This window comes from Agrilus planipennis, unplaced genomic scaffold, assembly GCF_000699045.2.
Source record: "Agrilus planipennis isolate EAB-ADULT unplaced genomic scaffold, Apla_2.0 scaffold188, whole genome shotgun sequence".
NCBI lineage: Eukaryota > Metazoa > Arthropoda > Insecta > Coleoptera > Buprestidae > Agrilus > Agrilus planipennis.
Window position 1 is genome coordinate 163,866 of NW_020442403.1, and position 23,859 is coordinate 187,724.

The 23,859-nt window shown below is 34.7% G+C and overlaps 1 protein-coding gene across 1 annotated transcript in view; it reads right to left on the bottom strand.

The window, feature by feature from the left end:
- The window catches only part of LOC108740273 (titin-like), a 178,816-nt gene extending 155,363 nt beyond the window's left edge, over positions 1 to 23,453 (bottom strand). The window contains 8 exon segments of the mRNA XM_025980141.1: positions 3,326 to 3,708; positions 4,591 to 4,955; positions 8,898 to 9,563; positions 10,071 to 10,242; positions 11,000 to 11,113; positions 12,116 to 12,314; positions 14,030 to 14,185; positions 23,237 to 23,453. Of these exon segments, the coding sequence (XP_025835926.1) occupies positions 3,326 to 3,708; positions 4,591 to 4,955; positions 8,898 to 9,563; positions 10,071 to 10,242; positions 11,000 to 11,113; positions 12,116 to 12,314; positions 14,030 to 14,181 (2,051 nt within the window). The 5' untranslated portion in view covers positions 14,182 to 14,185; positions 23,237 to 23,453.
- Positions 23,454 to 23,859: the final 406 nt, after the last annotated feature.

Sequence of the window (23,859 nt, forward strand, 5' to 3'; positions counted from 1 at the left end):
AAAAAAAATTATATATATCAAAATTTGCGTGACAATAATTACCCTCAATTTTGAAGTTTATCATGCGTTTATAAAATAAAAATTGAAATATTTAGGATATTAAAAGTCACTGCATGAAATTTGTAGACGCGAACTCTAAAAATACTGTTCGTTTAGGAAAAATAATTTTTAGAAGTAATGTTCGCCAGACAGTTTCAAAAAGTGGCAATGCGGCACATTTATCCAAAATAATTCGGGGACACGTTAATTGTAAATATTTGCTATTTGCTCTAAAACACGACATAGATAATTTGGGCGTTATGCCAAATAAGTTTGAATAAGTTAGTTCAACATGCTCAGTCAATTAATTTTTAACAAATTACATGCGTTTTTCAGCAAATTATAATAATCCGAAACCTAATAATGATTCAACTTGATACTAGTAAGCAGTTAGTCTATCTGTGTACACAGGATTAGGAACTTGTAATTTGTACCACGAAAAAGGATTGTACCAAAAGTTGAATTTAAATTAATTTATTTATTTATTTGTCGATTCCAACACTGTTTATCACTAGTTTACTTATAATTTTTAATGCCCATTATGGAATTCAACAAATATTCCTGAAAACGGCCTGATGTAGCGCAATGTGCCTGCCNATCAGCAAAAAATCAAAGGTGGAATCGCATTCATGCCACTTTCACTTAATAAAATAATTTAACTGATTCTTTCTTTAAAAAATTGTTTTATATTTTTTTAGCAACAGTTGTTATAAATACACTTAAAAACGTCAACACTTAAAGCAAAAAAGTCATGTTTCGTTAGCCGATTTTATTGCGGGATGTTTAGTAGTTAAGGTTAATAATGTAAATTGATCTTAACGCATAATGCCGAGCTCACCCATCGACAGATGTTGAACTTGAGCCAGTTGGGACGCCACTGCCCGCGACTTAACCCCCACTATTTTTACTTAAAGTTTCCGTACTTATGCGAAGACGAAACTCGACGCGAGTCGTTTACATGGTCCAAAAATACATCACCATTCATTTAACGCAGTTTTCTTTCGCTGTTTCTTGTTAAAATTCGAAAATATGAAAATTACTAGGGCGTTACCACTTCATTTTATCATCTTGTACTTTGAATTTAATATATAAATTAGAGTACTTAAATAAATAAATAAATATATAAATTGCAGGAACAAAATTAACAACTACAAAAGGCATGAAAATCAATAGAGATCTTGACTCAATCTTCGTAAAACTATAAAAAAATCCCATATCTTTAACTCTTTTTGCGTAATACGAGGGTGGATTGATAAGTTTCCGGCCTGACCAAGAAAAACAAGGTTTTTAAAAATTTTTTTTTTTTATTTCTCAACATAATCTCCTCCAAGGCTGATACATTTCTCATAGCGGTGTTCCAGTCTATTAATGCCATCTCTATAGACTGATTCGTCAAGCTCCTCAAAATAACCATTTACAGCTTCGATTACTTCTTCATTGTCCGCAAATCTCTTACCGCCAAGCCATTTTTTGAGATTAGGGAACAGAAAATAGTCACTCGGGGCTAGGTCTGGAGAGTAAGGAGGGTGCGGCATCAATTCAAACTTTAGATCGTTGATTTTAGCCGTCGCAACGATTGACGTGTGCGCTGGTGCGTTATCGTGATGAAACAAGATTTTTTTCTTCGCCAGATGAGGTCGTTTAATTTTCACCTCGTGGCTCAAACGTTGCAATAAGTCTGCGTAGTATTGACCAGTGATAGTATTACCCTTTGCAAGGTAATCAATGTATATAATACCTCTTGCATCCCAAAAAACAGTAGCCATAACCTTGTTCGCCGAAAAAATTGTTTTTGCCTTCTTTGGAGTTGGTTCCCCTGGTCCAATCCACTGTTTAGACTGTTCTTTGGTTTCAGGAGTGTAGTGGTGGACCCACGTTTCGTCAACGGTTACGAATCGACGCAAAAATTCGCTTGGATTACGCTTATACAATGACAAATTTGCGGTAGAAATGTTTTTTCGAATCAATTTTTGGTCGACTGTTAGCAAACGCGGCACCCATCTTGCACAGAGCTTTTCCATATGCAAATGTTGGTGCAAAATATGTTGCACACGTTCATATGACATCTTACAGGTCTCAGCTATCTCACGCACTTTCAATCTGCGGTCTCCCAGCACTATTTGATGAATTTTTTCGATCATATCTGGAGTTGTGACCTCAACGGGGCGTCCTGAGCGAGGCCCATCAGAGGTGCTCACACGACCCTTTTTAAACTCGGAAACCCACTGCTTAACGGTTGAATATGACGGGGAGGATGTCCCCAGTGTTGAGTCCATCTCTTTTTTAATTTCCTTCGGCGTTAACCCCTTCAAATAAAAGTATTTGATGACAGCACGATTTTCCTGCTTTTCCATTTTTACGAAAACCACAGAGGCGTCTTGTTCAGCGTGCTGTCAAACCTACACTAGCAAGGAGATCGGGCTGAAACTATAGCTACAAGCTATCCAAGGATGGTACTATAGAATGTCACCTCAAGGTAGGCCTAGTGGCGTCATCTCTTGGTTAGGCCGGAAACTTATCAATCCACCCTCGTATAGCTCCGCCGCCCATTACTCCTGTTTCAACTCCTAATATATCATTAACTTAGGCTTCATGATTCATCTCGTTTCTCTTTTTCTTTATTGACCTCTACAGTTTCTTCTATTGTTCTATTTTTTCAATCTTTTCCCAATCTTAACCTTTTTTTACATAATATTTTCAACATCCCCTTATAACACCACATCATCGCAAATTTTTTAAGACTAATAGAATACATACACATAAAATTAATGAACAAATTTATTTATTGATTGTAATAAGAAAAGTTTAAACAATGAGGCTCTTGCAGAGTAAATTTTCTGAAAAATAATAATAGACAGTTGATTATTTTGGAAAGTTTTAGTTGGCCATCTCAGTTTTTTAAATAACTATTCAAATTTTCTGGTTTTAATTTGTTCTTAATCGTTTTCCATGCTTTCTTTTTTAGACTTGCTAAACATAAACAAAATCCTTGCAAACGTCTACATACAAAAATTGAGATGGTTGATTAAGTACTTCTCCATGGAGCGTGAACAAATTCAAAAATAATTTTCGGAAAGTTGCCAACTTAGCTTAACTTCTAGGGGCTGATACAAAGCAAAGACGTGTAAATATAAAAATTAAATTTGAATTCGTTCATGGTTTATAAACCAATCAAGGCATCCAGCAAAGATGTGAATTACTGGGGTTGCCTGTAACTTTCTTCAACACACCCTATCGGACGTTATCATTTAAATTTTCGGCAGACCTTATCTACTTATGTACTTACGTTTCGTTTAAATACAACGGCTCCTTTAATCTGCTTCTCAACAGCCTCCCTAGTCTCACCATTCGTCCGACTTCTACCATGAGATTTTCCCTTGCGCTTATGAAGTTCCTCACGCGAACTTGTTTCTTTGCCACTTCTTCCAGTGGTAATGTTGCAACAGCTTCTCGCAAATCTCGTAGCTGATTGCATTGATCTTCTATTGTTCTATGAAAAACGGCTGAAACCCGAAGTCGAGTCATTTGTTCTTGACTCACAGAGAAAAGTCTTTGCCATGAGAACGTTAAGTCTTCCACCAAAGATCGGTGGTCGTCCATGGGGAGTTTGCAGGACTGTCGTAGCATCATGGATGCGTTAAGGAGTTGGTTTCCGTAATTATACGTGTCCTAAAAAATAATAAATTTCCATTAAGATAAGATATAAATAGCAAGGAGGAGTTGGAGGTAGCTTTAAGTAAAATGGAAACTGTATAGGAAGTCAGATAAGTCAGGACGGAAAGAGCAGTAAGGATATAAATAAAGCAGAGTCAAATCGCCTTCAATAAAAAGGAAGTCATTTCTATGCTCGCAAACGATAAATTCGAAAAATATTGTTAAAGGTGTATGTATCGAGCTCGGTGCTGTACGGGTGCGAAACATGGACAGTGGGCGCGGCGGAAAAGAAAAGGTTAGAAGCGTTTAAAATGTAATGTTACCGGGGAATGATGAGGGTACCGTGGATAGAGAAGGTTAGAAATGAAGAGGTATTAGAAAGAATAGGAGAAAAGAGGATTCTATGAAAGTCAACAAGAAATAGGCGAGATAGGTTGGTAGGACACTTTCTCAGGCATGAAGGTCTACTTAGAGACATATTAGAGGCAGAAATAGGAGTTAAGAGTGGTAGACTTAGATTAAATTACTGTTCGAAAATAGTTAAGGATGTGGGTAGTTCTAGTTTTAGGGAAATGCGAAGATTAGCTCAGGATAGGCAGCAGTGGAGGTGCGTGTCCAACCAGTCTTAGGATTGACGACCTTTAGCGATGAAATACCCATTAAGTAAATAAAATAATTACTGGACAATTCGTTACAATATTAACCAGGCTATCAAATCGAAGCTACAGATAATTTTTCATTACAGTAAATATCAGTAGCATTAAAGGGTTTATAACAAATTCAGCTTGTGGTGGGATACCTTATTGTATGGCTACTGGATTTACTTACAACTAGTCAAAAGTCAAATGGAATTTTTGTGTGAGACATTTACGTTCTTGTAATTAAATATCAAATTACCTTGGCTGTCTCTTGAAAAAGTTGATGTTCGTCTTTTTGCAATTGTATTTCGTATACTGTCGATCCTACATGAGCATGGTGTTGTAACATGACCCTAAAAAGTTCATTCAACCATTCGACAGCCTGTCTCGCGTCTTCTTCATAAGAAGCAATGTGTATCACCTCTTCCAGTGTTAATTTCTGTAATTCGACGCTATCACTGAACAGATTTTTTCGTGCAGTTGTGGCATCTAAAATGTCTTTTATATTCACTATGTCCTCGGAATAATCTATGTGTAGATCTCGACCGAGAGAGTCTTTTACCGGCATCGAGAGCATGTCGGACAATTTTTCACCTTCTTTTCTTAACTCTCTTTCCATGGCATCTAAAAATAAAGTTCAAATTTATATTTGATTCGTATTATTTAAGTCCATGTCTAAAATAATTTTTAAACAGATCGTTAATATTTCGGCCGACAAGTAAACGGCTTTTTATATATATTTAAAATAACATTTTATTTAACAAAAACGGCCATTACTTCTCGCAATTCTACGTTTTTTGTTATTCATTTAGCAATTCTAAAAAGATTGTTTGGAACGCGGCGTTGTACGGGTGCGAAATATGGACGGTGGGCGCGGCGGAAAAGATAAGGTTAGAAGCGTTCGAAATATGGTGTTACCGGCGAATGATGAGGATGTCGTGGATAGAAAAGGTTAGAAATGAAGAGATTAGAAAGAATAGGAGAACAGAGGACTCTATGGAAGTCAATAAGAAATAGACGAGATAGGTTGATAGGACACCTTCTCAGGCATGAAGGTCTAGTCGGAGACATATTAGTGGCAGAAACGGGAGTTAGGAGGAGCAAAGGTAGTCCTAGATTAGATTACTGTTCACAAATAGTTAAGGATGGGGGATGTTCTATAGGGTTGTTCGGAAAGTCATTTCATTTTTTCCCGACAGAGGATTTAATTGTATTCTTTTGCACCCAGAGGATTTAATTGTATTCTTTTGCACCCAACTTCACATTTAAGCCGTATAATTTTTACATGCTTTGAGAGCTCATATAGCAAGGCTTGTGTGTGAAAAATTCCAATTAATTCTACATATGGAGAGCGATAAGCAGCATTTTCGACATATCTTACTGTTTTACTACAGAAAGGGTAAAAATGCTGTTCAAGCCAGAAAGAAATTGACTGATGTGTATGGAGAAGGTGTGTTGACAGTACGCCAGTGCCAGAACTGGTTCGCTAAATTTCGATCCGGCAATTTTGATGTCGAAGATGCACCACGTTCGGGAAGGCCGGTTGAAGCTGATAAAGACGCGATAAAGGCATTAGTTGATGTGAACCGGCGAATAACAACACGTGAGATCGGATTGAGGTTAAATTTATCAAATTCAACAGTTTATGACCACTTGAAAGGCCTGGGATTATCCTCGAAGCTCGATGTATGGGTTCCCCATGTTCTCACAGAGAGAAATCTGTGTCGCCGCATTGACGTCTGCGATTCGCTTCTCAAACGTCACGAAAATGATCCGTTTTTGAAGCGCATCATCACTGGGGACGAAAAATGGGTTGTATACAACAACGTCAAACGCAAGAGGTCATGGAGCAAAAAAGATGAACCGGCTCAAACCATTTCCAAAGCCGATATTCACCAAAAAAAGGTGATGCTGTCTGTTTGGTGGGATTTTAAAGGAATCGTTTTTTTTGAGCTTTTACCGGATAACACAACGATTAATTCGGAAGTCTACTGTCATCAGCTGGACAAACTGAATGATGCACTTCAACAGAAAAGGTCAGAACTAATCAACAGGAAAGGTGTAGTGTTTCACCAAGACAACGCGAGACCTCACACAAGTTTGGTCACTCGCCAAAAGCTTTTACAGCTTGAATGGGATACAATGCTACACCCACCATATTCTCCAGACCTGGCACCATCGGATTATTATTTGTTCCGGTCACTCCAAAATTTTTTAGACGGTAAAACCTTCACCTCAAATGAGGAGGTCAAAAACCTCCTCGATCAGTTTTTTGCCAGCAAAGACCAAAAATTTTATGAGCGTGGAATTATGCTACTACCAGAAAGATGGCAAAAGGTGTTGGACCTGAACGGTCAATATATAATTTAATAAAGTATTTGTTTATTATACGAAAACTGTTTTTCATTTCCACAAAAATGACTTTCCGAACAACCCTATAGTTTTAGGGAAATGCGGAGAGTAGCTCAGGATAGGAATGATTGAAGGTATTAGAAAGAATAGGAGAACAAAGAACTCTATGGAAGTCAATAAGAAATAGGCGAGATAGGTTTGTAGGACTTTTTCTGAGGCATGAAGGGGTAGTTAAAGACATGTTAGAAATAGAAACAGGAGTTAAGAGGAGTAGAGGTAGACCTATATCAGATTACTATTCACAAATAGTTAAGGATATGGGATGATCTAGTGTAAGGGAAATTCGAAGATTAGCTCAAGATAGGAAAGAGTGGAGATGCGTGTCCAACCAGTCTTAGGATTGACGACCTTATGATGACGGTAGAAAATTGGAAATAATTAATATGCTTCTAAGATATTCTTTAATAGGAATTTTATTTGGTATAGAATCGTAATTCGTTTTAAATGTCTTCAGGAATTTTATCTGGCATTTAATCGTAATTTATATAAGTACCTACGTACTAAAGGTCTCCAGACTATTACAATACAAACTTAGGGTGTGCTATAAGCTGATTATACATAAATCTGTTTTACTCTTATTGTTATTTTTGCCCAACCCAGTCGTCTGAAGCAAAAGTAGTTGTCAATCAGAGGAATTTGTTTTTGAACTTTTCGGTGCGAAGGATAAACAAATAAAATTGAAATAAAGGTAGTGAAAAATATTAAAAGTCGGTATAGTAGTTTAATAGGCGTGTGTGCAAAATTTTAATGTCTATTTTCATGATTTTGGAAATGCTCCAAAGCTTTTATGATGCTTAAATGAAGACGAGAACTTTGATTAAAAAACTATATAACTTTCTGTGTTAGATAAGGAGATAGAATGTTCTTATGAATAATATTTTCAACGTTTCGAAAGTGTATGCATAAACAATTAATAGTTGTATAATACTTATATGATTTAGAACTTTTGACTTATTTCTTCGTCAATGGATTTCTGCATTCACTTATTTTTAATTAAAATTTTCCCGATGTCTTGGGAAATTGTGGAAATGTAGGTGCAAGACTCTTTGGAAATTTTCTACCTTCATTGTTAGGGAACATTTCCTAGTCCATCCTGTATATCAATTTCGACAAGTATTTTTACTACAGGTAGTTAACAGATATGATAAAAATGTAATTTATTTAATTCAAATGGGTTCAAATTTTTCTCAGGTTCAACAAACTACGTTACTGTAAATAAATTTACCTACATACGTTATTGCACTCTCCAAATGCGGTTTTTTGTTAAATAATTTACTTCTTTGTGTAGTACCTGCTCAGATATGCTCGGTTAAATGAAGCATACGCTTATAAATTCTCCTTTATCTTAACATGTAAATTAAACGTGGCAATAAATGTATGAACCGATTTGTGCTTGATAAAAACTCAACTCAGCGGTATGTACTACTCTACAACCTCTGAGCGTTGTTTCGAATTTATAGAACACTTTCTCCATTTGATCACAATAACACCTTCTATTGTAACTGTTTTATTAAAAGTGCAATTTGAATGGCATGTGACCTGTTTATATTAAATTACTAGGTTTTTGTAAGTTAATTTAAACCTCTATTATCATCACATTCGACCACAAATATTGAAACGAATTGTTCGGTTTGAACAGGAACGAATAATCTCAATCATCTCTCTCGACGCCGACTCAGGAATAGTGATTGCTGCACTTTAAATACATTTAGGAAACCACGACAAGACCAAGCTTGGTCTTCACCTTGGGCAGTACTTCGTTGTTCAGTATATTGGATATAAGTTGGCGAAATAATTATATACCTAGCTTTTACACTCAAAGCTTCACCGAGCTTTGATCCATTACTGAAAAACCTATACCTAACTGTCCAGTATTGAACTAAACTAAGCGAAGTGCGAAAAACCCGAGCTATGACATTTGAAGATTGTCTGAACTTTGGTCAAATATTGACAAGGAATGGTCCAGCTTTGGGCCTGTCGCCAAGTACGGCATTACATGGGTAACTCCAACACACTCACGGTCTTTGGACCCGAAAGTCATAACCAATTTGTTAGGATGAGGAAGTTCCAAAATTGTTACGAATTGTAAAACCTTTACCTGCGTCCTTCTTAAAATAAAACACTTCAAAACGACTCGTATAGGTAAGACTTTACCTAAATTGTTTTGACTGTCTTGTAGGTCTCGTAGTTTTTGACTAGCAGTTAAAAAGTTTCCAGTGTCGTTCCCCATGACGAGTGATTCGAATACTTCTCCAGTTTTATCAAAATATTCGGAAACCAATCGGAAGAACCTTAAAGAGGTTATCAGGATGTTCCTTCGTCTTTCAAGTCTCGCGGCGAATGTTCGGCAAACGAAATTCATAAAGTCCCTTTGCCAAAGTAGACTTTTCAATTCATTGGTTAGCGTAACTCCTGATTCCAAGGATTTGACTCTGTGCAAAATTTTCGCGTATACTCCGTACGTTTCCAAGCATTTCATTTCGATTGCTTCGTGATAATTCCTCAACTCTTCGGCGGAAGGCACATCGTGGCCTACTTTGTGTTGCGAATTTAATAAATTTTCGGCCGGACCGAAGATCCAGTTTATAACAGTAACGATGCTTTCTTGGAGTAAATTTAAGTCCTTATGGTTGGCATCGTTTTTTAGATAAGCTCTCCACGATTCGTCGAGTTTGTTCAGCTTTTTGCGAACATCTGCCAGGATCTGTTCCAGTTTCTTAATCGTGTCGGTAACGTCTTGGGGGGTTGTCATTGCCTCCGACTCGGAAGCAAATTTTCGATTTCTATTATCGTGTTCCACTTTTTCGAGAAGATCGTGACCTAAAACACAGGCAACTTGATAAACAAACAAGTAGGAGATTAAACTGGTTTTATCTACGTGTCCACAATGAGGATAATGAACCGTTATATGGTTGTTGTTTGCATAAATGTATAAACCAGGTAAAAGTATGAATTATACATCCGAGAGGACACACTCAGCGTTTATCTTAAATTTTTTTGACGCAACTTGGACCCACAATGTTTCTGTTTACTATACAGAGTGTTCCATCTAAAGCGGTTTCGTCTATAACTCTGTTATTGTACTTTTAATATAAAAAATGTTTTTATAAAAGTGGTCTAAAATCATATGATGTAGATACAGAAAGTATTTTCTGCCATACAGGGTGCTCCTTTTCTCCTGGATGCTATCTAACTTCGTTAATTTAAATGGAGCACGCTATATATCTAGTAGTTCGTATATGTGGACTCAATATTATCCGACAATAAAATTTCCTCAGAGACAAGGGGAAGGGGGAGTTATTACGAGAAATTAGTACAATAATTTACCTTTGATAAGTGCTTGATTGGCGACATCTTTTGTTGAATCTATTATTTTGGAATTAAGTATATTATTGTAATCATTTACGTTATAGTTTTCTTGGCAGCTCGTAATTCTTTGCAGAATTTCTTCAATGGCATTGATTGCAGTCTGTGATTCATTAAAATAGCTATCAATTTTCTAAAAAGAAAACTAAAATAAAATAGCTGTAGTAAATATTAATGTGAAAATTCGTTTTCAGCTATTTACCCGCTATAAACTACCTCAGAATAATGAGGGAAAATTTGTTGCTGTTGTCACACCATCGCCGGGAATCGAACCCGGGACCTTTGGCACCAATGCCATAACCAGTAAGCAGTCAGAGAACGGGTTCAAATCCCGGCGGGGGTGCGACAACAGCAGCAAAATTTCCCTCATTAATCTGACGTAGTTTGTAGTGGGTGAAAAGTTGTAAATGAATTTTCACATTAATATTTGATATTAACCACTATTTAATGTTAAAAGGATTTATATATATATATATATCGCTATAATAGAACCTGATTAATTGTAGGGAAATTTCCCAGTCACCCTTTTAGTGTCATTCTTTTTAAATTCAAATCAAATATTTACATTAATTAAAACTATTAGGTCATTAATTTAATGCATTGTTTAATTACTTTTTACTAAATTGTTGTTTAATGAAGTCAATTTTATTCATTTTGTTATTATTATCTTAAAATAAAATATTGTCACATACATAATAATAATGATAGCAAATGGAAGTAATAAATTTTAATCCCCTCGTTATCTTCATTATCATATTCACTTAAAAATCATAATCGGTAATAATTATTTATATGTACATATAAGTAATTGTAATTGCACTAAAATTAAAATGTTTACACTCCGGTAATGTGGAGCATTTAATATGAATACGTATTACTCATTAACTTACAAGTCTGTTGTTCAGCCACTGCTCATGGTCATATACAAACAGCCCACCAAGTTCAAACGGAAGTTGTGCTGGTTCCACATATTTATTCAACCGTGATGGCGAAATATACGTCACCTATAGAGCAAAAGCCATTTATCGAAGATGAAATGTGCAAACGTTCCCATAAAATAGGTGTTACATCGGAATCAAAACGGGCAATTGAGTACTGGATTTGAGGGCATTAAATAACTATCTAATTAACCTGTAATATCACTATCTTATATCTGCATAATAATGCAGTTCAGATGCATATGTTTATGAAGATCAGCCTTCAGTTTAGTTAGTAGGATTCATAAACATTTAACGATAACATTTACAGTGCACATTGATGTATACAAGTTTTCTGGAACTAATGTTCGCATTTGGCTTGAGAAATAAATGTTCAGGAAGTATTGAAATACAAAAAAATATAAGAAGATCGAAACTGACTAATTGAAAAGTATAAACTAAGAGAAATAGATTAAGTTAATTGCAGGTTAGACTGACACAAAAAGTGATACAGGTATGTCCTAAATTATTTTAAAGCATAGCGTATTTTTGACACAAAAACAAGAACCTTAAACGTATTCAGGATGAATCCTTACTAATATTATAAATGCGGATGTGACTTTCCGTATTTTGTTACGATTTCATGCCTTAACTACTCAACTGATCATCCTTAAATTTTCTACACACGTTTTCAAGCACACAGAAAAGGGCATAGGGTATTTTTTATCCAGAAAAAAAATATCGCTCCCGAGGGATAGAAAAAATTAGTTTTATATGGTCGTCAACGCGAGCGTAGCCGCGGATGAAACCTATCATGAAATTTTGGACACACACTGTCAGGGGTACAAAAAAGGACATAACACAAAATCAATCTATAGTTACGTCCATGCAACTTAGACTTCCTAATTGAAATTGTGTTGTATTTTTCTCATTACTTCCAGAATTATCTATACATTGTAATTATCCGTTTTAACGGTACCTCTTCTGATGAAGTAACAGAGGACATCAATTAAAAGATAATTTATTACAAGATGTTTTACTGTCAACTATAATTTATTGGTCAATATCAATTATGTGTTGGATACTTACGTTGCTGTCATTCTGCAGACTTGTACAGTTTTCAACTCGCTGTTTATCCCAAAAACCTTCAGGTCTGAGAACTATAATCTTTGATGAACCTTCTGACGACGATAAATCACTGAGTTGTTGGATGCACGCTTTGGTAACTTTACAAGGACCTTTTCTAGCGTCCACAATGAACGTAAATCCTATCTTTTGATTCTCATCGCTGAAGGAAAATATTGTAGGTAATTTATAATACAGGAGAAAAATAAATTTTGCTAGTGTATCACGTTTAAGCACATTGTACTCCCGAGATAAAAATGGTCAGTCTCTCAGAGTCTCTGAAAGCGAGACTCGAGTCTCCGTCTCTCATCGAGTCTCTTTGGTATCGCTGAGAGACTGTCGAGAGACTCGAGTCGCTCATAGAGAGATCCTCATTTCGTATCCAGTCTCTGAAGGAGAGACTCGAGTCGCTCATAAAGATATTCTTATTTCGTATCCAATCTCTGAACGAGGGACTTGTGTTGCTCATAGAGAAATCCTCATTTCGTATCCAGTCTCTGAACGAGAGACTTGTGTCGCTCATAGAGAAATCCTCATTTCGTATCCTGTCTCTGAACCAGAGACTCAGTCGCTCATAGAGAGATCCTCATTTCGTATTTAGTCTCTGAACGAGAAACTCAGTCGCTCATAAAGAGATCCCCATTTCGTATCCAGTCTCTGAACGAGAGACTCGAGTCGCTCATAGAGAGATCCTCATTTCGTATTTAGTCTCTGAACGAGAAACTCAGTCGCTCATAGAGAGATCCTCATTTCGTATCCAGTCTCTTAACGAGAGACTCAGTCGCTCATAGAGAGATCCTCATTTCGTATTTAGTCTCTGAACGAGAAACTCAGTCGCTCATAGAAAGATCCTCATTTCGTGTCCAGTCTCTGAAGGAGAGACTCGAGTCGCTCATAGAGAGATCCTCATTTCGTATCCAGTCTCTGAACGAGAGACTCAGTCGCTCATAGAGAGATCCTCATTTCGTATTTAGTCTCTGAACGAGAAACTCAGTCGCTCATAGAAAGATCCTCATTTCGTATCCAGTCTCTGAACGAGAGACTCAGTCGCTCATAGAGAGATCCTCATTTCGTATTTAGTCTCTGAACGAGAAACTCAGTCGCTCATAGAAAGATCCTCATTTCGTATCCAATCTCTGAACGAGAGACTCGAATCTCTCAATAAGTGGTGTCTCGATAGACATGGTTAAAATTTTCAAGTTCAACATATTTCAGAGATCCCAGTCTTTCTACGAAAGACTCGAGTCTCTCAATTTTTCAGTTTCCTACATTCAGTCTCTCTGTGAGAGACTCGAATCTGTGAATTAACAATTTTATCGTTCGAGTCTCTCATACAGAGACTGTGAGAGATCCATAAAAACACCTAGGCAATAACTGAGAGTCTGTAAAGGACTGTGAGAGACGCTTTCAGGGACGTTGAAAGACTCTGAGAGACTGGAGAGAGACTGAAAATATTGGTCCACTGAAAACAGTATGTGTGATTTTTATACCTTTTAGCATAATTTTTGTGCAAATAACTGAAATACGTCGATTTAAGTTGTAAATTCACATTTGCATTCATGTTATTTTAACCCTAATGCGGAGAGGGATAGAGCACCATGCAAATGGCCTTTTAATTCTCTGTTCAACAAATTTTTTTTGTTTGAAATCGTGCGGCTGATGTTATCTCACTTACTATTTTCAATGGTCCACCCTGTATGTATTTCATTTATTTATATGCAAAGTAGTATCCAGGTAATTTATTTTTAAATTATTAATGGATTAATAGGATACGTCAAATGATAATAGAGCTTCTCTTCGAAATGTCTTGAACTCGTCATTAATACCACTACGTGTTATAAATTAAATAGTTTGTCGTTGAATGTGTAATGTTTTTACCTGAATATATTCTTTATGTATTCAACACTAGACGTTAAATCAAAAACAGTTGCGTCAGAGTTTATATTTACAACTACAATTGGTTTGTTATCCTTATCTATTCCTCCTGGTAGGTAAACTGTTCTATTTTGAATGAGCTTTATTGAATCCATTTATCTAAAATGTAATTTGAATTACTTCGCACAAAACTAAATGTAAGTAATGTTTAATTTAAATCCATTAAAAAGAAAACTATAGTATGAAAAGGATAGCAACTTTTAATAATACTTTTCACATGGAAAGTTGAAATATTATTATTGTAAGCGCAATGAAAGGGAAACCCTTCTCAACATTCTTTATAAGAATAATGAAAAATTCTGGTATAAGAGCTAAACATCTTACTACTGGATTTAATGTTTGATTTAAAAACTAATCCAAAAACTTCAAAAACATTAGGTTGTAGCTTATTGCTTANTTGAAATATTATTATTGTAAGCGCAATGAAAGGGAAACCCTTCTCAACATTCTTTATAAGAATAATGAAAAATTCTGGTATAAGAGCTAAACATCTTACTACTGGATTTAATGTTTGATTTAAAAACTAATCCAAAAACTTCAAAAACATTAGGTTGTAGCTTATTGCTTAACTAATAAAATAGAGATCTATTTGCGAGACTGGAGCTGGATGAAGATATGACTGGGATCTATTTGCGAAACTGATTTATTATAATATCTATAACGTGCTTATACAGAAAATATTTACATTTTTCATATGTGAATTGCCTATTAAGCATTTTTGTTCATGTAAATGTAAAATGATCAATCGACAGCGACGATATTAATGCTGAACTTGCTTGTACGAATACACATATACTGGACACGTTTACAAATTATACACCACTGGGTGTTTCAAAAAAATACTGTTCCCGAGGAATACTATAATTATTTTTTGTGGTAGTTGATGATCATTGACAGGTATTTATGACATCAACGCGAGCGAAGCCGCAGGTAAAATCTATCATGACATTTTGTACACTCTTCTTTAGGAGTACAGAAAAGGACGTAAAATGCAATTCCTGAGGGATATAAAAAATTAGTTTTATGTGGTCGTCAATGAACTTTGACACGCATTTACGACATCAACACATTAGAAACCTATCATAAAACCCTTATCAAGGGTACAGAAAAGGACACAGGGTACCATATCGTCATCATCATCATCATCATCATCATCATATAGTCGTCACTCTAATGACTGGTTGGACACGCACTTCCACTTTCTCTTATCCTGATCTAATTTTCACATTTCCCTAACACTAGAATATCCCACATTCTTAACTTCCTATTTATCCAGAAAAAAAAGTATATTGTTCCCGAGAAATACAAAAAAAATTAGTTTAATGTGATCCTCGGCGAGTATTTAGAACATGAACGGGTAAAACCTATATCCGTTGCAGAAAGTGCTATTTTTATTGTATTAGACTAATTTCTAATTATCCACAATAATTAAAATTGATACAGCGAGTCAAAAATTTAAAAACGAAGTCTGAATTGCTCATAACAACTAGCTCTTCACGTATGTAAAATCCCAGTGAAATCTGCTTTCAGGTAGACATCATGAGTTTAATTTTGTAGGTAAATGAACATATGAATTAGAACGTAATGATACAAGTATTTGGAAGTATTACTATATATAGGAACAAAAACTGGCAATCAGGTTACAAATACAGGTTATTATAGCTAAACTTGATGGCCCAATAAATAAAAAAGATCATTAAATTGCTAGACCGGATGATTCACAGTTGAAATCATCTAACACCTGCCTTTTTTCTAACGTTCTAGCAAAAGCTATTAACTTTCTAAGGAAAGGAATATTTCTAAAGCCGGATGAATGCCTTAAGTCGAAAATGTATTAATAGTCGTAACTTTTAAACGAGTTTTGTAGGCTTATATGTGTTTCGGCGCAAAAGACTATTGCCGATATTTGTAAATATTTTAAACTTATAATCATAACATTTATTTGATCAAGCAGTAGGCATTATATTATTATAGGCTATTAGTCGTAAGTTGGTCCTAAGAAAAACCCCATAATCTGTATATATTTCTTACCCCCATTGTAAATAGTTTTATTACCTCTTTTGTACCTCTCATTCCTGTATACCTACCTATTAGTCATTTGGAATTTTCAATCACTATTCAATATTATAAATACCTAGTTTGTAGTTCTATTGAATTTCTTAGGACCAGGCATAATTTGTTTGTGTGTGTGTGTTAGTACACACAATTCTGGTTGTTGCCCCTTCCATCAGAAGGGTAACATAAATACTAAAATTTGTCAAAAAAATAAGTAGTCGTAGTCGAAGTCGAAGTCGAAGATTCGATTCGTTCTAAAACATTTCAACTAAAAACTCCACTTTGAGTTTCCAGAGTCTAAGGTAGACTCAGCTGAGAACAATTCTCATAATCAGTTGTTACTTATGTAAAAGTGTAAATAAATGTACATATACATTTTACAGTTCCGTGTCTTATTTATACGGTGGTCCTTCGATCAGGTATTTATATATGTGGTACAGCAGTACACCCGTTGAGAAAAGATATATTGTTTTAATCGAACCTCAACAAAAAACAATATGAATGTAATACAATAAAAGTGTAGTAGATTTGGGTATTATAAAGGCAATAATATTAAACCATTCATGGGAAGGTGTGGTACAGTATATCCGTTGGTGAGAGCACTGTGGTCCATTATTCTGAATAAAAATGTAATAACCTGCGATAATTCCACATTTATTATTAAGAAAAAGAAGGATATCAATTTCGTAAAGTCACACTGTGCCTACATAATACAGTGATAACATTTTTTTGCATTTCTTAAGCAAAAATACCATATGAAATTACAGAAGGTAAGCGAAAGTTTATTAAACTTAGTGCATTTGTACGTATTAAGTTTCAGTTAATACATTTAGTACAAGCCATACAGTTTCGTGCTTATTCGTAAAGATACTAAAGAATTATCAGGAAAAAAATGTAATTTCACACTGACGTCTGTACAATTATAAAGAGATTGCGTTTACGTAATCGACATGATCTGTAATGTATATATGAATCAATTCAAAAAGTAATAACACGAGCACATTAATGTCACTATTGGGGTGGCGTTCTGAAAAGGGCGCCATCTCATTTGCTTTAAAATTTTACTCTCTCGTAAGGAAATTAAACGTTCGAAATGTGGTGTTATAGATGAATGATGATGATACCGTGGATAGAGAAGGTTAGAAATGAAGAGGTATTAGAAAGAATAGGAGAAGAGAGGACTCTACGGAAATTAACAAGAAATAGGCGAGATAGATTAGTAGGACAGCTTCTCAGGCATGAAGGTCTAATCAGAGACATATTAGTGGCAGAAACGGGAGTTAGAGACGGAAACGGGAGTTAGTAGGAGTAGAGGTAGACCTCGATTAGATTATTGTTCGCAAATAGTTAAGGATGTGGGCTGTTCTAGTTTTAGGGAAATGTGAAGATTAGCTCAGGATAGGAAAAAGTGGAGGTACGTGTCCAGCACTGACGACCTTATGATGATAATGTGAGGAAGTTGGAAGTGGTGAAAAACGTTCTTTTTTTATTTTTTCGTAATAGCTTACACGCATTTTATTTAGTGGATCTTATTGGTATTTAGGATAATCCCTACAAGGACGCATAGGATATGAAATGATAGTTTAGGTCATGACGAACACAATGATGTAGGTTCCTCTCGAACTTTTATATGATATTCCACACCCTCTGGCAGGGATTATCCATAATTCCAACATCATCTAATACATACACAGGTAATTGATGTTTATATCTCTTAAATATGAGGTGTTAGGCAAGTGTGATCATCATCATAATATTGCCCTTAACTTAAGCTTTCATTGTATATCCTACAATTCCTGGATTATCCTACTATAAATACTAAAGTCGTCTAATATACACACACACACTCTTTTTAACGGGAATTTTCTGCAGGTAAGACCATCATCATTGTGTTCAATAAGTCCACATGCAATAGTTTTAAACTGCATCAGATGTCGTAGTTAATCTAATAAATAAATAAATAATTATGGAGAAACATCAGAGCACGTCGCCGTTATGTAATCACTTTCTCTTCGTATACCTAATATTGCAATAATGGTAAATTATTTATGCAAGTATATTATATTAATAACGTACTTACGCAACTTTTTATTTTATAAGCGTTTTTCTGATGTGTATCTGTATTTATTGAGGAAGTCGATCCATTAGTTTTCTAAATGACTCAATTAATCTTTTACCAATTCATAATGAAAACATGAAGTAAATATCTAGAATGTCTTGGAATCTACAGATAGGTAGGTACCTGTCGTATTGAGTTATGTAACATTCACAAATAAAAAAATTTGGAAAATTGCATCGACGCTAGGATTCACAAAAATTACACATGGTGTTTCAGTATTTATGTTTAATTTGGTATCAGCAACACAAATGTCATTTGAAATGACATCCTTGGTCCTTGTTTTCTGAATCATGTTGATCAAATACACCAGTTAAAGAACGCATGTTAATTGTTTAAACATTTGTGGTCTGTCCAAATATAATTTGCAAAAATAGAAATAACAGGAGCGATTTAAAAATTAATGAATGAAATTGCTTACCAAACAAATAACCCGACGTGAACATTAATGAGAACTGGTTTAAAAGTGATGATGCAAATCCAAACCGCTATTTAAATTGTAATAAATTTATAGTCCGTTTCAACGTGGAAGTAGCCTTTAAACACACCATCAGTGAGTTTAAATGTAAATGGTTTTTAGGCATTTAAATTTCTGTCTAATATTTTTGTGAGTTGAAAGAAATTTATTAATATTTATTTGGATATGCCGTTACGCGTACATTTTATCGTTAATATGTATAAGACTGAATTTCGTAGGAGATTGAGAAAAAATTTAAATGTCTTTAATCAACACCTACTGCTGTATTTCTACGGTGTTTACTGTATTAGGAATAGGAAGATCTGTTTAATCTTTGAAGATCATGAGTTCGTAATTCGTTTGGACAGTGAAACACTTGATGAACATCAATAGCATTTCTTCTAATTTTACAATAGTTATTATTCAATTAATTATACGGTAATTCTTCTAAAGCGAATCAAAGGAGAAGAAAAACGGAGAATGGAATGGATTTTCATAAGAAGAGGTAAAAGAAAAAAAGCAGAAAAGCAAAAAAAGAGGGTAATTATTTAGCAAACGTGAACATGCAGTGAAATCCAAGGACTCTAGGAAAGGAATAGATGAAGCTGATTCATGATAGGCAAAGGATGATGATAACTATGAAGATAAATATATCGATGGACAGGTTGAGTTTCTGGGTATCTTTGCTTAACTATAAAAATGTCATGCTTGACAGATCAGTATCTTCAATATATCATAGCCAGGGGCTAAATTAAATCATTCATGGTAGTTAATTATTATTAGATAACACATTCTGGATTGCAAAATTAAAAGCGCTGCAGTCTGGAGAGGTTTGTAAAAAGTCATACGTTTCTTCTACTCACTTAATTCGTGTATCAAGGATTAAATATCTTCCTTTAGGTAAAAAAGACTATCAGAGTTTTGTGGAATTTTTAATGTAAATTAGCTGTAACAAGCAACAGAAATGGTAGACTCCGAGATAAAAATGTTCAGTCTCTCAGAGTCTCTGAAAGCGAGACTAGAGTCTCCGTCTCTCATCGAGTCTCTCTGGTGTTGCTGAGAAAGACTGTCAAAAAAACTGTTTAGCGTCTCTGAACGAGAGACTCGAGTCGCTCATAAAGAGATCCTCATTTCGTATTCAGCCTCTGAACGAGAGACTTGAATCTCCGAACGAGAGATTCGAGTCGCTCATGGAGAGATCCTCATTTCGTATTCAGTCTCTGAACGAGAGACTCGAATCTCTGAACGAGAGACTCGAATCTTTCAATAAGTGGTGTCTCGATAGACATGGTTAAAATTCAAGTTCAAAGACTCGAGTCTCTCAATTTTTCAGTTTCCTACATTCAGTCTCTCTGTGAGAGACTCGAATCTGTGAATTAACAATTTTATCGTTCGAGTCTCTCATACAGAGACTGTGAGACATCCATAAAAACACCTAGGCAATAACTGAGAGACTGTGAAAGACTGTGAGAGATGCTCTCAGAGACGCTTAGAGACTCTGAGAGACTGGAGAGAGACTGAAAATTTTTGCCTAGAAGCGTTCTAAGACATTTTTATCAAAAATAAGTTACGGTTTTGTTTTGAAATGCAGAAGGAATCTAAAATTAGTGTTGTTACTTGCATTTCTAAACGCTTAATATGCAATAGATAAAGGTATAACAATTTGTTATATAAATGCAAATATTCTGCAATTTATTAATGTCTTATTTACCTTGACAATTAAACATACCTACTCGCATTTATTTAGGTAAATGTCCATAAACCGTGAACGTTTTAACCTTGCGTCATTAAATAACTGTCACAAACACGTAACAAATACAATATTTTTATAACTGTAAATATCTATATCTGCAATCTGTAATAATACTGAGAATTAGAATGTTGTTATGGGGTCTGTTGTTTGCATAATTTATTGCAGGTACGTACATTATAATAAAAAGTCGTAAATGTATTAATTTATTATATCATTAATGGCAAATTTTATTTATCTATTTGTCTTCGTAATTTTTTGGAAAAATTTAACATCCCACACAGTTAACCAAACTAAAAATATTTTATGGCTGGCTCCAAAATAAAAACAAAAAAACATTATGACCATATATACCTAACGAGATTTTTACATCGGTTGGATATTAATGAATTTTTTGTGATTATTGAAAAATATTCCTTGGGGTGCAATTAAACTGAACGAACATACAAAATTCAATTCATACATGCAAAAGGTGCATATACATATAAAGTCTACTTCAGTTAGCCCAAAGTATTCATGTTTCAACCTATAACATGTATAGCAAAATTTTTTTTTCTCATAATTTGAATGAGAATAACCACGAAACGAACTCAGCATCATCGTGTTCTTTCAAATTCTGCATATAATATGTGACAGATACTGAATTCTGAATCATTATAATCTCTTGCCCATAATGGACTACCTTCATGTTTACTTTTTTTTAAGTCCTTGATTTCTTGGAAATCCACCTTTGTAAAGCATTTATCTTTTTTTCCTCCTCTTTTAGCGTAACTTTATGTAGCTATTTTGTTATTATTCATGTTTTCGTCTTTTTTCTATCCCATTTTTTGGTTTGGATTAAATTTTTCACCAATCTAGATCAATTGCAAATTCATTATCTTCAAATATATTTCTATTACACGAAACTAGATTTGTCTTTCTGTTTCTTCAGAACGACAATCATATTAGGAATGTATATTTTCAGAAACCAACATTCCATAAAACATTTAGAAAACTAAATCTCGTTTCAGCAAACAAGGTGTCATCGTCAGTTAAAGACTAAATTATGTTTTGAAGTACGTTTTAGTTTTGTAAAATTGTGTGGTTTTAAGTGTTTAGTCACTGTGGGACTTTCTCAGGAAAAGTATTGGAATATTTACCACTGATTAACCTCACCCTTATTTTCCTTACCATTTCAAAATTCTACGGGGCTTAGTATTAATCAAATATTAGGGAAATTCTGATGTAAACGAATCCTATATTTTCTAATATATCGATTCAGAGCAGGGATTTTTTATATAGGATATCAAAAATAAAATTTATTAACTTAAAACCAAAATAACAAAGGTAGATAGTGTCTTGTATGGAAAACTGTTAACTAATTTGAGATCTAAAGAAAAATATGGCGTTTATTATTTTTAGACAGGGTCGTAATGTCATTACTGAAAGTGAAATTTCTTTAATAGTAATAATCCATTGAGTGAGCCGGATTTATAATCCGGTTCAAAAATTCTACATAAGTATTTCCTTGATCTTATCAAATAGATAGATGCATTTCTCTGACATACCTAAGTATGGAAAAACATATTCAAGTGCATGTTCCTTTAGTGTGATCGATGTTTTCACCGACCTCCTTTAAAAGGTGACAGAGATTTTAATTTAATTTGAAGAATAATGAAAGTATCATAAATACAAACGTTTGATCATACATTAATCGAAAATAAATTTTATAATTTGCATATTTGTTACGTTACAACTTGTAACTATAATAAATAATAATAGAAAAATTGAAATTGTTTCGCCAAAACAAACATAAAAAAAAATTATAAAAAATTATAAATCTTGTTTTATTTTATGAGATCAATTTTCTCAATTAATTTATTTGGTAAAGTTGCCAAACAGCTTCTAAAACCTTAACGAATGTTTTGTATTCTGTAGGTAATGCATTCAGTTACCTATTTCAATTGCAAATGATTTTAAGGTAAGTTTGAAAGCAGATTTGTTTTAAAGTACAAGTATCCTACCTAGTAACAATAACCCGAATGAATCTGATTGTGAAATAAATACTTCTTAAGTATGTACCTATTTGTAAAGGTAATACCTAACAACACGCATAGAAATAAATAAAGCGCGCGCTATCAGACAAACGAAAGTAGTAATGTTACAACAAAATTCCAGTAGTAAAGTGCTATATTGAATGTTTATCAACAGAACAGGTACATTTAATGGCCTTTTTTCTACATTAACAGAAGGTACAATGCCATTAAGAAAGTTTGTAGCATGTCGAACAATCATTGCTAGTAAAAGCATATACTAATAGATAAACTTTTTACTTTTATAGAATGTGCAATAAACTTAACAGTCACCTTACAATGACCTGATAAAAAATACTTAAAAAAGTTTGAAATAAGTAGTTCTTAAACCAGATCTTGGATTGAATTTTAAAAGAAAAGTTGCCGCGCTTTTCTGGTAGAAAAAATTAATTTTTTGATTTGTACTCACTCTCGGGACATTATATATTAATATAGCACTAAAAATCACAGAATTTTTGCGAGCACACACATGTTAACAGCACTAATTCCCGTTGAGACTCGGGACCCGTACTAACGATAAGTAGGTTCCTGTCGGTACGGNAACACATTACTTATATTTTTAAAAGTATCACTCAAACGTAAGGAAAAGAACTATTATTTATTACTGAAAATATCTCATAGTAACCCATTGCATATATTTTAAAAGAAAAGTTGCCGCGCTTTTCTGGTAGAAAAAATTAATTTTTTGATTTGTACTCACTCTCGGGACATTATATATTAATATAGCACTAAAAATCACAGAATTTTTGCGAGCACACACATGTTAACAGCACTAATTCCCGTTGAGACTCGGGACCCGTACTAACGATAAGTAGGTTCCTGTCGGTACGGACGAAGTTGTGCCCATGTATTATGTGAAAGCAAAGCACCAGGTCTCTCTTCGGCGACCGCGGCCCCACGGTCGTCCTCCGATAGTGTGTCAACGAAACCACGTAGTTCGTGGTTTGCAGCGAGAGAGAGAGAACAACCGATACCGTCAACGACGGTGTGCCACAAAACGGCTTTTACCTTGCCTTACCTTGCCCAACACTCACATTCTGCTATGGGCTTGGCGTGGAGGAAGAAAACAAACTGGTTCTTAAGTAGCGGTCTCTTCATCCGATGAATGCTTTATAATTCGCGGTACTTGTGGGGTTAAACAAATAAAAAGGTCACCTTGTCACATTAAAGCTTCGGCGAAACTCTAGAACTCCATGAGGATCCTATTTACCGTGTCGATTTGGACATGATGGAAAATAGAAGAAATGGTAACTGGTTACCAGAAGACGAACAGAGGTGGAGGTAGAAATGAAGAAGAATTGCAACAGCAAATATGTTGTCCAC